At 38.4% G+C, this 14,660-nt stretch overlaps 1 protein-coding gene across 1 annotated transcript; it reads right to left on the bottom strand.

Moving 5' to 3' along the window:
* Positions 1-11,493: 11,493 nt before the first annotated feature.
* LOC128740342 (sialin-like) lies at positions 11,494-14,144 on the bottom strand. Its single transcript, XM_053835881.1, has 5 exons — positions 14,079-14,144; positions 13,195-14,009; positions 12,634-13,048; positions 12,523-12,563; positions 11,494-11,637 (listed from the first exon to the last, which is right to left on the bottom strand). The coding sequence occupies exons 1-5, from the start codon at positions 14,110-14,112 to the stop codon at positions 11,494-11,496; spliced, it is 1,449 nt and encodes a 482-aa protein (XP_053691856.1). The 5' UTR covers positions 14,113-14,144.
* Positions 14,145-14,660: the final 516 nt, after the last annotated feature.

Here is a 14,660-nt window from a genome sequence, read left to right as displayed (position 1 = left end):
CGACCATGTTTATGTTTATAAAACTTTTTTGCGAAAGCCGCTGTCAGATGTCAGACCTACCGTGATCGAATTGCATCACCCTGTGATATGAGTTTGTTTTCTCTGCACGTTGTTTTATTTCTACTCTAAACTAAGTAATATCTATTTTTAGTGAATTCGCAAATAATAATTACTGACAGACAATCACTTTTGAAGCTGATTTTATTCAACTTTTGTCTGGACCAAGGTTTTGTTATTAGAAATAAAAACATTTGTTAGTTCGAAACATTTATATCTGATTACCTGGGAGCTTTTTAGCGACTGGTTTCGGAGCTGCAAAGAGCTTATAAAAAGGATTTTCTCTTGGTTTTTCCGCGCTTTTGAATCCAGCTTTCCACGAGCGATAATAGCGGATATTGAGCACAAGTGTGCACAATCTTTTGACTTTCATTGCAGGAGCATCGAGTTCGTCCTGGCGGAGTTACTATGGATACATTCATGATTGTAAAATGTAAAATGTAAAAATGTAAACATTGTTCAATTTTGCCGATCAGCTAAAGAGGAACATAATTGAACGGACAAGAAGTTTTATGGATTGTGGCTTCGCAGTTTTCGCAAAATTCAGGGAGAATGTCCAAATACGCAACGGAAAGTTTCTTATCAAGTCGAGATGCTTTTCGAGAGCAAACTTGGCAAGGGCTTGACCAATATGAAGTTATAACTTCAGTTATATTATAATGTGTGCCTCTGAGTGCACTCTAATGTTTAATTAGCACGATTGAAAATGCCTGAGCCGGTGCTTGCAGGAAATTATGGCCGCAGACCACTGCAAAAGTTTGAATTCGATCAGTTATGTTTACATTTTTACACTCGAACAACAAACAATCATGGATGTTTCCATAGTAACTTCGTCAGGGCGAACTCGACGCTTCGCCAATTAATGTCAAAAGATTGTGCCTAATATCCGCCATTATCGCTCGTGGAAAGCTGGATAGCTGATTTGTGTAATGCTGTCAATTATAGTTTTAGATAGTGATATAGTTTTGCAATGGTTTTCCAGTCATCTAATCAACCTTCATGCATCCAATACAGGAGTGTGAAACTGAAGGGTAAAGAAGCTGCTAACACGTTTTTACGTTTGCTACATGCCCAACACAAACGAAAAAAGCAAAACACCAACTTTGTTCGAGCGCTTACCAATACACATTAATTTATCCGAGGCGAAGTTTGTTGTTTGTTGTCGGCTATAGATGAGATGCGGGATACACGAAAATTTTATGGGAATGACATTTGTTACAGTGGGGTGAGTGAAACGTAGCAACGAAGTGTTATCTCATTTCTGCTCACGCTATCATGTTGGCAGCCTATAGACAGCGGGGTGCTATCCGTATCTTAACGAACGGTGTTTGACAGTCCACTTAACGAAGGGCGCTATTTCAAAAAATGCAAGAAATAGCGCCCGTCTGACAGGTAGATTTGCTGCCAACCTTTGTCGAGATGTGCTGAGATGTTGGCAACAAAAACATGGCACCCATCGCAAGCCCCTGCCTATAGATCAAATCATCATACCGTGAATTGGCAGATACTGGCGCCCTTGTTTACATTTTGGAAAACTTTCCTTTCCGTTTATAGCGAATGTAGCGTGTTTTTTAGCATTTCACAGGCATAATGGCTTTAAAATTTAGTCCTAATGCTGTTTAAACTCGGTTTAAACAACAAACTTGCCGTTTAAACAGCCTCAAATTTTTTGACTCTGCGGTCTGTTTGTAAACAAGGGCGCCAGTATCTGCCAGATGACGTCACCTTGATTTGGTCTATTGGTTGTCTGCCAATAGGGTGACAGAATCCATCAGCATCCATTATCCTAAAAGAGCTGTGGTGTGAGTGTGAGTAATTGAGAGGTGCAAGGAAACTCTCAGGGCTGTCCGCAAGGAGCAGGCCAAACGCTAGAGTTGAACTCTTGATCGTCGAACTGCGGTTAAGGGTCATTCGGAAAATCAAGGCTGATCTCAGCATCACGGATTGTACTTTGGCGAAAAAAACTGAATCTTGACCGCTGTACTGTGCGGTGAATCTCTCTCGGAATGACTACAAGTGTTACCGAGCAAGTGGGAGCCCAACAGAAGCCTCAAACAACAAATAAAGGCTAGAATCCGGTCTCGTGAGCTGTGCGGCCGAGTGATGATGAAACGCGGCGCATATGTCTGACTCGATTATGAATGAGCTTCAGAGAAGGCCGCTTTCAGCCAAACCCAGGGATTAAATTCTTCATGCTCTGGCTCGCGGTAGGGTTTGTAGCTCTATGATAGCCTGCCGCAGTTTCAGCATGCATGCTACAATGGAGAATGAACTTCAGTTCATCTCAAAACAGCTGAGCGCACCAAATTGTCCCCGGGATCGTCCAGTATTGAACTATTGGAGGATAATGAAGTGAAAGCTGTAGATGAAGAGAACAGTCTCCAGCGACATTGGTCAGATGAAGAGTTAGTGGTGCCGGCTGCTCGGGACAGCGACTGGGGAGGGTGTGTACCGGCTGACGAGCGGTGTGTGCAGTTGGTTTTTTCATGCAATGTAACATAATTTTCTACGTTTCATCCTCAGAAACTGTTTCGATAAACAAATTAATGCGGGACACTTTCCGGTACACTTAGTAATCCGGGACAAGCCATCCAAATCCGGGACAGTCCCGCATAATCTAGAACGTCTGGTCAGCCTACCGTAAAGTGAGTTGATGTTTAGACTTTAGAAGTGGATTGCTCAGGTTCAGCAGAAAGGGTCGCTATTAGGCTTATTTGAGTAGTTCTCGTTGAAACGGGTCCACTACTGACACGAGGTTTTCAAATATTGGAACTTGGGCTCTTAATTGGTTGAAAATGATTAAAAAATAAGAATTACATTTTTAGTCACTCGAAATAGTGGACCCCTCGTTCGCCAAGGAGCCTAACAATTTCAAAAAAAAGTTGAATTTCCAGCAAATCTTAAGATCTATATCATGTGATATTTCATAAATTTGCAATGAAACAACTAACAAATTTCCCTGTTCTGCAAAGAAGAAGAACAGGGCTTTCAACTGGAGTAAAATTTTTTTGGCGGCCATCTTGGATCATGGCGCCAACGGCGATCTATTGATAAAATCCAACATGACGGTTAAAACCAAGATGGCCGCCAATTTGGGTTTCACTTCATTTATAAGCCCTATCTCTTCTCTTTACAAAACCGTGTCGTTTGTAGTTTGTTTCATAGCAAAATTTGGAAATATAATAATTATGAAAATGATTCATGATTGTTGTAAAAAAGTCTCGTTCTCGCTGTTCTGCTGGTCGTACATCGTACTAGATCTGGGTTCACCGAAGTTCGCATCATCTATTTCAGCCAAACGACGACTTAACTCTTCCTTTTCCATCAACGTCTTTTCCAATTCTGCTTTCATCCTTAGTATCTCACATTTCAGTTCCTTCCTTTTCGTTCGCTTCACGTGCCTATAAACAAAAATATAAACTAATTTTAATATTTCACAAATTTAAGCTTTGATAAACAGTCTTTCCAATTCTGTTTTCAATAGAAGTGAAAAGTTTAGAATTGCTCGCCATTTCCCTCGGAGAACAATGCTTTTTATGCAGATTGTGAAAATCTTTTCTCATACTTCAGCGAGAAAATCTATTCTTATTTCAGCATTCTCCGCCATTTCCATCGGAGAACAGAGAAACAAAAGGCCTTTCTCTTTACCCAACACATTAGCATTCTCCGCCATTTCTATCGGAGAACTATTTCAGTTTTTGGTTACACAATGTCTCCGCCATTTCTATCAGAGACTTACACTATATTTCACCATATCGACTCTTTACAGAAAACGATTCTAATTCTTCAATGAGAAAATCTATTCTTATTCCAGCATTCTCTGCCATTTCTATCGGAAAACGCACACTGTCCTCGACTGCCTTACACTTTCCCCTTTTCAATAGAAATATATTATTTTCTCCTCCGCAAGAAAATTTATTCTAATTCTTCAGTGAGAAAATCATTTTCTACTCTTCGTCGAGAAAATACTCTGATTCCCAGAGCGCAAACGTTATGTACCCACCTTTTGTTCAAATGTTGTTCGCTGCTACCGTCTGCACCATTGTCGTAATTTTGCATCATTTTGCGTCTGTCGGGGCAAGCCTATTCCTGTCGTCACCATCCGGCGTCACGCGAGCAACTGCTTGTCCTCAGCAACAAATGCTATCCCCAAAGATGGTCCTCAGCTAATGGCGGTTGTCGCGTTATGACTGCTCCGCCCAGCGTCGTGCAAGCGGTTGAATTTAATGAGCGAATGGCTCTCAGCTTGTGGCGGCTCCAGAGATGTGTACAGTACTGCATCAAATTCCGAAATAACGAGGCTGGCTTGTACGCCAGCTTATATAGTTGGTGATCTTCTTACTTCCCCTAACAGAAGAGAGAATGCTCAGGAGGGGAAAAGTAGCGCATTTCGCTGAAAAAGACTATGTTGTATGAATGAGACGAAAACTCAAGTAGTATTTTAAGCAAACGCATATATTTTAAATTTGTTTATTCCCATATTTATCCTACATGAACCTTGCTATAGATAACTGAATGTGTTGATTATGTATTTTTTTCTCAGCTTTCTAATCGTGGTCTTAAAACGAAAATCGGTTGGGGGACTCATGGCGAAAATGGCGATTTATTGTTAAAATCTAATATGGCGACCAAATCCAAGATGGCCCTCAAAAAATTTTTACTCCATTTAAAAGCCCTGTTCTTCTTTACAGAATAGGGCATTTTGCAAGGTTACGTCGCTTAGAACATTGTGGTAGGCTCAGTTTAGAGAACAGCTTACCTCATTGATTGCAATTGCGGTACATTCATTTCACAGTTTATGGCACACTGTGGCCCACCTTTTTGACATTTAAATTTTGAAATGTTAGAAATTGGCAGCCCTACTAATGTTTGTTTTTGTTAAAACGATCAAAAGAGTCTGGCTGGGCGCAGCCGAGTTTGGCAGGTTTCACACGATCAGCACCTCAGCGGCACTGTAAGGCATAGACTGAACAAAATTTCTATGAATGAGGTCAACGGAATGTTCTCAGCGACTTACCCTTAGCATTTTGTTAATTATTTCATTGCAAATTTATGAATTATATACATGATATAGATCTTAAGGTTTGCTGAAAATTCAACTTTTTTTTAAACTGTTAATGCAATTCTTATTTTTCAACCCTTTTCAACCAATTAAGTGCAAAAGTTCTAATATTTGAGTCAGTAGTGGCCCCGTTTCAACGAGAATTACTCAGTTGGCTGCGAAGTGTGTCGTATAAAAACCTAAGAACCCTTTGTAGACAGCCTTCGCTTTTAGAGCCTCCGAACCACATGCGACATTCGTGTTGAATGGAACATATAAAAATATGTTCCGAACAGGTATCTTGACGTTTTAGTTGACATTAATGTTATAACATTTTGATCATGATTTCCAGAGTTATCATTCAGGTAAATTCAGGTAAATTGCGAAAAAAAATTGGCGATTTTTGACCATTTTTATTTTTGAAAATAAAGGGCATCTAGAACAAAATAATTGACTTCAAAATATTTCTGTGAGTAATTTTGGGCAGTTCCATTTGGATTTTGTGATAAATTTGATTTGAGAAAATAACTGGTTAGAGCGTTGAACATAAAAAACAAACAAAATAAAATTTTCGATTACCTATTGGTTACCTGGCATTCGTCGCTTTTTATTGGGGTAAATATTCGATTACATAAAATACTCAAGAGTAACTATCCTATATTATATTGTGTGTTGCATTACTTATTATTATAATATGATGATTTCTTAATGAGCGTTTAGATTCGTAACATTCCACATATTACCAAAAAATTGCCCAGTTTAAACGCATCTTTACGATTTGTTACGACAATTAAGACTATTTAATAGTAGGGATTAAAACCTACATGTAAGGAAAAAACCTCGTCCCGATAAATATATTTTTATGCAAATCAAAAATGCTATCACATTTTTATTAACTGATTTTGACGTAGGACTACGTCTTACGGTGAGGTTTGGGATAGGGTGTCATTCCAAAAAATCTTTCTCGAAAAGTGATAAGGTTTTGAACGCTAATAGCTTAGCGGTTTCTTGATTGATTTTTAATATTCTTACACCAAACGATCGGAAAATCTTCTAAGAATTGACCCAAATAAAGAAAAGTATGGATTCTTGATGTTGAACTATTGAAAAATTGAAAATAATGAAGCATTGTCCAACTGTAAATCCTCGCTTCGTGAATGGTTGCAAAAAACGCCATCATAGTTTTAACGTATTTTTAGAAAAAAAAGTGACGAAATCTCCCCGTCCCAACAAGTCGAAGATTCTTTACGACGATTGAACCTAGACCAATTTGATATCTTGGGAAATACGCCAGAAAGAGTGATAGTCCGCTCGTCCCAACAAAATTCCTTACGAACGCGATTAAACCTAGTCCAGTTTGATATCTGTGCTTGGAAAACTGCCGGACTGCGAAACCACCCCTCTTCTTCAACCGGTGTTAGCGTTTAAACATTAAACCTTGTCCAATTCGATGTCTTCAACGTAAACAATTTTGTTGAAATGTAAAACCACCCCCTTCCTTCAACCGTTATCACCTTTAAACATTAAATCTAGTCCAATTTGATGTCCTGAAAGTGAAACTTCATAGAACAGTGAGCGGTCACCCTTTCCTTTTGCCAGATTGCATCCATATGATGCAAGAGTTTGTTCGGAACTGTTGTCTTGCTCGGAATCAGGGCTGAAAGTAGTCATGTCCGAAATTTTCAGTTATTCGATTAGCGATTAATCGGTGAGCGTTACCTGCACTAATCGATTAATTCAACTAGTCGTGTCAGTGGTGTTCGATTAAGGGGGCATAGTACTTTTTCAATTTAAAAAAATCGAAATTTTTTTTATTGATTATTTCGAAAGATTAACATTTTGACCATATGTGTTTCAAGTCATTTCGATGAATTTCAAAAATTAACAAAGTTACAGCTATTTGTACCGCGCATGTCTGGAGCGATTACACAGCGAATAAAAACTTCAACGTCGTTTTTCTCGAAACCAGGTTTTGAAAGTCGGTACCATAAATATCTCAAGAACGGCTGAAGCAATTCTCATGATTCTTTTTTTGTTTCAAAGCCAACAAAATTATCTAGTGTTTGACCCATCCTTTTTTCGATATTGCAATTTTTGTATTTTTTAGAAATGTTTAAAGTCAATTTTTTCGGCAAAAAACCTTACTTTTATGTTTGAATGTCCGCCATTTTGTTATGCGTTCGAATTTTAAAAAAAGGATGGGTCAAACACGAGATAATTTAATATTCTTTCATGTCGTTTTGGAATTTTTCAATTCGGATAAGCCCCCCAGCGCCAATCCATGGTACCGCAAATCATGTTTTTTTCGAATGATCATGTTCAAGGAGCCGTAGGGGAGAGGGGAAGAGGTTCACATATGCAAACAAAACTGCAAATATTAGTATAAAGTGCAATGTTTAGCAAGCAATAAACCCGAATCGATTCGCTTTTCGCGTTATCGAGAAAAAAATATTTGAAATAAGGCAAAAATATGGTGTAAAAAGTATTATGCCCCCTTAAAAATATTCGAATATTTCTTTGATTATATCGATTAATCGAACGATTATGAACGATTAACGAGCATTATTCGGGCATTATTCGTACTCATTGAACTATTTGATTAATTCAACTACTCGTGCTGGCAGTATTCGATTAAAAATTATTCGAATATTCCATGTGTTATTCGATTAGTTGAATTAATCGAACGATTAACGGACATCACTAGCTGAAAGGATATTTGTGCATTTGACGTGACGCAGCAATTCTCAAAGCGAGGAAAATCAGCGACTCTCTTATCCGAGAATAGTTTTGAACATTTCATTTGCTGCTTTGCTTCAATTAGTTGCCTGCAATTCTTTACATAGCTTCAATAGTCAACCATTACATTTAGATTAATTTCGTTCAAAAACAATGGAAAAGACAAGGCAGGAGAGATCCGTAGTGATGTCAATGTTTATTTGACCGTCAACTTAGTACAGCCTGAATTCGTTAATTGGGCCACGACTGCACTCCAGCTGATTCGCTAATTGGGCCGACTGACAGTTGTTAGAAAATTCTAAACTCGAAAATTCCATACAATTTTGACATTCAAGTTGTCACATAGCCCAATTAGCGAACGCCCAATTAACGAACCGCCCAATTAACGAACCACCAATTAACGAAACTTTGCTGTATAAGGTAGTGAAGTACAAAACATTTTCCAAACAACTTTAACTTATATATATCAGTGCTTATATAGTAGCTTTCAATCATGAAAATGAGTAAAAATCAGTAAAAACAAGTAAAAAATTTATAGATCTGCAAAAAATTGTCGACTTGCAAAAATTTGAATTCTTCAACCTGCAGTACAGTGAAGTCATTTTAACATAATAATTTTTTGATGTCATCAAAATACAGAAAGTACCCCGGGGCAAGTGGGAACACGGGGTAAGTGGGAACGGAGCTCATAACTCTCTTCAACCTCATTTTATCCTACCGAACTTTTCTAGAAATGAAAGATACAACTCAAACGCATGTATTAAAATTATAGATTATTTATAACAGGCATTCCAAACACCAAAATTGGACTTTAAAATTGAGCATTATTTTAAATTTGCGTTGTAAGTTTGACGCACCTTTCTATAAATGATATTTTGGCCACATGCTTTTCGTAAAAGTACATGTTTTGCTGGCAGTAAGTAAACATAATGAGTGTATTAACAAAATAAACCCGAAAACTAGTTGTTGAATTTGACAAAAGGCAATAAAAAAATGGATCGGAAAAAGATCGGCACTAGAAACCTGGGGCAAGTGGGACCTATTAAAAATAAAGTGTTTCAGCACAAAACTTCCTGTCTTAATACATTTTTTAGATGTACCACCGAACATTTTCAGTTCAATTACATAATATTTATATCAGTAAAGCTTTAAAATAAAACCAAAAAGGACTAAACTAAGGGCACCCAGAAAAGAAGATCTTTAGCACGGCTTATGAGGGAACAAACAGTTTGGTCACATTTTGGTTACACCTAAACAATGTTAATTGTACCTGGAAAGGCAAATTTGATATAATTAAGCAAATTTGCAACTGGAATTGAAACAATAAAGCGTTGTGGTTATTATAGCGTAACTATCTCTTATGAGTATCTCTACCGAATTGGGCATGGTAGCACAAACAGATCATAATCGTATTTTCGAGCTATTAAACAATGGTTAATCCGAAATTATGTCTCGCAAGAATTGGATACAGCGACATATTCAACTACATCTCATTACAACAATGTATTACAGCGTAATTGCTCACGATCTGTGTTTTATATAAATTATGAAGTCGCCTGTTGTGATCTGATTTTGTTTCGTTATTTTTGGATGAACCATTCGTACAAGTATTGTCTTTGATTGCTTCGTGCAATGCTTTAACATTGCTGTATATTAACTTACACAATTTTCTGTTATTTTATGCTTTTTAATCAAATTTGAATATAGGTCCCACTTGCCCCATTTACCGGGGCAAGTGGGACCTATCGCCATGTTTTTGAAAATTCTCCTCCAGATTCATTTTATGTAAATTGATAGGCCTTTTTCGTAATTAAACCTTCGAAGTGATACCACTGAAGAGTTTCTGTGCTTAAAGACTTTTGAAATAATCATAGGTATAGACAGGGTTGCCAAGTGGCCGGTTTTTGGCCGTCCCGACCGGTTTTTCACTTGCAATGCCGGTGGCCGGTCAATTCTGCAAAAAGGCCGGTTTTCCGTCACACGAAGCCGGATTTGTACTTTTTGTCTAATTTGTAAATTTTCTAATAAATTTATTAGCAATCCTGAGCAGTGAATTATTGAAGGTAGCCCGTTTTGCAGTGACAATACTTTGCTTCTGGCGGTAATATACATTACATTGTCCACTAGCGCCAGAAGCAAGTAGTTGTTACTCTGATTCCTACCGTTCGCTATCTCCACAACTGACTGTTCATCCCATTTACACGGGAAACTGCCAACTGACTTCCGGCGCCTACCCAAATAATATGTCATTAACGCACATTACACATTCCAGGCAAATCCTCTAAAAATAATGCTGCCACAACCCCCCGCGTGTTTGAAGGCAGGACCGCTCGGCTGGTTTTTGTAATTTTGGGACTTGGCAACCCTAGGTATAAATAACACAGTGAAATAAACACTAACTATGCATTTTTTAGGTCCCACTTACCCCGGGGTACCTTATTTATGTAAATAGTGTTTGATGTTGAACTAGGATTTGAGACTCTATTAACATTCATTTAAAGATAATCGAATTTTCTCAATCTGCAGTTAGTCCGTGAGTTAGTCTCAACAAATGCTGCATGTAGCATGTATAATGAAGAATCGTATTCTTACATGCATGGATACATGCTACTATCACTACAAAGAGACTTACGTAGTCCTGCGTCACCTATGCGGTCGTGTCTTATACACAACCCCTCTGATTTTTTTTTATTTATTTAGTTATGTTCAGTAAAGATCTTCAATATATCGAACCACCGAACTGTTTGTTTTCAAATGGACTATCATGTATACTCTCAGATATATCTTTACACTATACCTTACCACAGTTTTCTACATTTTGAATATACTGGTAGATGTGAAACAACCGTCTTCTACCATGCGTTGCGTCGATTCGGTACAACTGTGTACCTACAACCGAGTGGCAAACCAGCCAGTCGCATCCAGTGCCAGTGCAGTAAGGTACCACAGTCGTGTGGGAAAGACGCTGTGCTTCGCTCCTGTTACCGCAGTCACATGAACATTTCCCATGTGGCCTCGTTGGCTGTTCCAATTCCAACAGGACGTTGTCGTCGTTTCTTTCACGTCTGTTTGAGATGCACGTCTGGGAAAGGGTGGATTTTCGACTGTGTACAAGGAATACAAGGAACATGAAATTGGAACCGAGTGGAATACCGTACCTACACATGACACCAACGAAACAAAGCGGCAACGGTCGGTATGTTGCGTTTGTCTGGTAGCACAGTCAGTCACATGGTGGCTGAGAAATTCCAACTAAGAGCCAATGAGTTTCTCGATGAAAAGCGAATCGGAACGAATTATCGACAACGACCATGGCAGGAATGTCACAGTTCACAGCTCTGTCACACAAAGAAAATTTTTAAAACCCACCGAACTGTGCGAATTCAAGTGATAGCGATCGGTGCTTTATGTGAAATTTAAACACAACGATTGAACAGGAACGCAGTAAGCACCATACGGATCGGTGGTTTTGTTTAGTTTCCAACAGCTCGGCTTCAACGTTGAGTTGGAGCAGACGATTACCGGAATGCAACAACGTACGGTACGGTACGGCTCAGCCTGTGCAAGACGAAGTGAATTCAGGCGCTTTGAATTGATTCATTGCTTTGGACGGTTTCTCTAGAGATTTATATATTTCCTTATAAAATGTTTGCAAAAGACTAATTTGTGTCTGAATTTGCTTCCTTGTTCACATCGTTCCAAGGCTGAATATTTCCGGAGGCAAAAAGTATAAAGATGACGTTAGTGACGTTGAGGATCCAAAAGGCGAGCCAAAAGACGTAGCGCCACTCTTCGATTGATTGCTGTAATGCCAAAAAAGTGAACAGGAAATGATTTATGTTTGATTATGCTTGACTCGATAATTCGGAAAAATATTTTGGCTTAAGGTGAAATTTGTCGTCGCTTCTGTAAATTTCAGAAGCAGTTTATTTTGTTTGAAACGAAACTTTTATTCATGAAAATGAAAATATATTCGCTGTGTTCAGATTGACAAGAAGAATGCAGCGAATATATTTCTTTAAACCGAAGCTCGCTTTTGGGCCCACAAACTGCTTTCAAAATTGGGCTCTCCGACGAAAAGTTAATGACTGCTAATTTCCCGTTAATTGTTTTAAGATTTGGATTGCAATTGCACTTGTAATTTATAGAAATATCCTAATTTTTGTCACATTTTTTCGACAATGTATGAAGCAGTAATTATGCACGTTTGACGTTCATTTTGTAAAATAAAGAACTTTTTTAATGTAAGCGTAACAAAAATTAAAAAAGGATGTTATATTGTGATTTAATCACAAATAATGATTTTTTAATGCTATTTGCATTAATTCTTTACATTATTTTTTCAGTTATATGATGAGCGCAGTATTTTATAGTACCTTGTACAGCATTAACCCATAAACTATCATTTGTTATTGCTTTCATAGCAATTTTAGGGTTATATCATGTGATAAAGATTTTTTTGTCAAGGTTTGCTAAAAACAACTTTTTTGGAAACTGTCCGGCCACTTGGCGAACGAGGGGTTTACCGTTTACTGTTTCGAGGTAAAGTGTAATTTTTATTGTTTGACCACTTTTAGCCAAATACAAAAATTTTAATATTTGAAGACCTAGTGTCACTAGTGGCCCCATTTGAACGAGAATTACTCATTGCACTACATTAAATTATAGTTTTTATTGCATTTACTTACGTTTGGTGTTAAAACTCCTGCGATATAAGGAACTATCACTCCTAAAAAGCAAATAAAAGAGACACAACTACAAATGAACAAGAGTACTCATAATCCAAATGAATGACCAACCTGTTATAGCGCCGATGCCATTGACGAAAGCCATCAAGAATCCGGCATAGTTTGGACTCAAATCGTTTGCGTTCACTTTAATTCCCGGATAAAAACCTCCCATGAAAGTAACACAAATGGCAAAGCAAATTACGACAGCAGTTTTGTTACATCCGCTATAAGACGCAGCCATTAAAGAAATCGCAGGAATTAATGACCCAACCGTGGTCCACAGTTTTCTGGCTGTGCTTGTTGAAACGCATTTTTTCCGAATTTGAATGTCACATATCCATCCGGTTACAATCGAAAATATCCACATGCATAAAAATGGAAAGTAGCTGAGCAGACCGTTATCTTTTACTGACACGCCGAGAACACTTTTCATGTACTTGGGAAGATCCGTAACTATCAAATAGAAGCCCCAATCATGGCCGACCTGAAACGATGTTCAATTATGATAGAAACGTTCCGTTCTATTTATTTATATTATATCAAACGAATATGCGAATGCCAAATGGTAGTTTAGAGCATGAACCTCTGATATTCGTTTGATTTACAGTTCCAAATAATTTTAATAATTACCTGTCCAGCAATAAGCCCCCAAATTGGAACACTGGTAAAAATCCTTTTCCACGGGATCGGACCAGCTGTCGTTTCTTTCTTGGCCTCAGCAAACTGCTCCAATAGTGTATCTCTTTCCTTATCTTTTATAAACGGATGACTTTCCGGACTTTCGAATCCAAGCAAAACCCAAAAAACATACCAAACTACACCCAGCGTTCCCCACACGTAAAACACCAACCGCCAGCTATGCAGATCGGAAATAATATAACCAGTTGCGATGCCTCCGACCAGAGATCCGATTTGACCTCCACTAAAAATGAACGATCCGAGAAATCCGAGTCGTCGAGGTGGAATCCAATGACCGACGATGGCACTCAAGACCGGAAAGGTTGCTCCTTCACCAATTCCTTCGATCGCTCTGACCGCTATTAGTAGCGGAGCTCCTCCGATATCTATTGCCAGCGGAGTCAGTAGAGTCATGATGGCCGTTATCAACACACTGAGTCCCAGCAGAATTCTAGGATGCTTATCCGCAACGAATGCACTGACAAAGTGGGACAATACGTAGCCCCAGAAAAAGGCCGACAGGATAATACCCTGAGTATGCTCATCCCAGTCGAATGTTTCCCCTGCCTCGGCTTCACCGTACAAATTTTGAAATTGTTTAAACCTGAACGCTTGACATGTCGCGAGAGGTTCCTCCGACTCGGGTTCCTTAGTTGGAGCAGCCATCTCGGTTATTGCAAGGTTTAGGCAGATTCGCATGGTGTATTGGTTGACAATTGCGAAGAACGCCAGCAAGGCTATTAGGTGTTGCTGCGAGATGCAACATACTGCGAGTAGAAGAATATGTGACGATTAAACATAAAATATTACACTTTATGATATCTGTAATTCGCTACCTGCTTGACAGAAAGCCTTCAGTTTCGGATTCATTTTTCCGGTTTAAATTTCGCATGGCACACTATTATGCCATGGTGAGTGCATTAGTTTTCCGAAAACTGCAACAATCGATTTTATTCTTCATTTCCGTAAAATCTAGTCAAAATTGTCATAAAGATAGACACTGACACTGTTAGTGACACTGATTTCCCAAAAACGACCATATCTAGATTGCTTCTCAAACGAATGTCGGATCGGATCCGTTTGGATTGTAGATTTCATGAAATATATGCAAGCAAATGAGTTTTCATACTAGAAAAAATACAAGCCATGCAAAAAATACGTTTTAGATTAGATATACCTACATCTCGGAAATTCGCAACATCTCAGGGGTCTTCCAGTCACCACAAATCTCTAAATATTTCAAATAAGATTCTATGCACTGCACTTTGGGGACTATTGGGCTTTAACACTTTATGTATAAAACATTGGGTTTCGCCTTCAGCACTTTTACTTACAAGACTTCAGTTCTGAATAATATGTTCGGACAGTATATCCATACAATCGTTCGAAACAATGCCGGTGTTGAGCGCTACCTACTT

Source organism: Sabethes cyaneus, chromosome 3 (assembly GCF_943734655.1).
Source record: "Sabethes cyaneus chromosome 3, idSabCyanKW18_F2, whole genome shotgun sequence".
NCBI classification, from domain to species: Eukaryota; Metazoa; Arthropoda; class Insecta; order Diptera; family Culicidae; genus Sabethes; species Sabethes cyaneus.
This window is presented reverse-complemented; position numbering and strand designations above follow the sequence as displayed.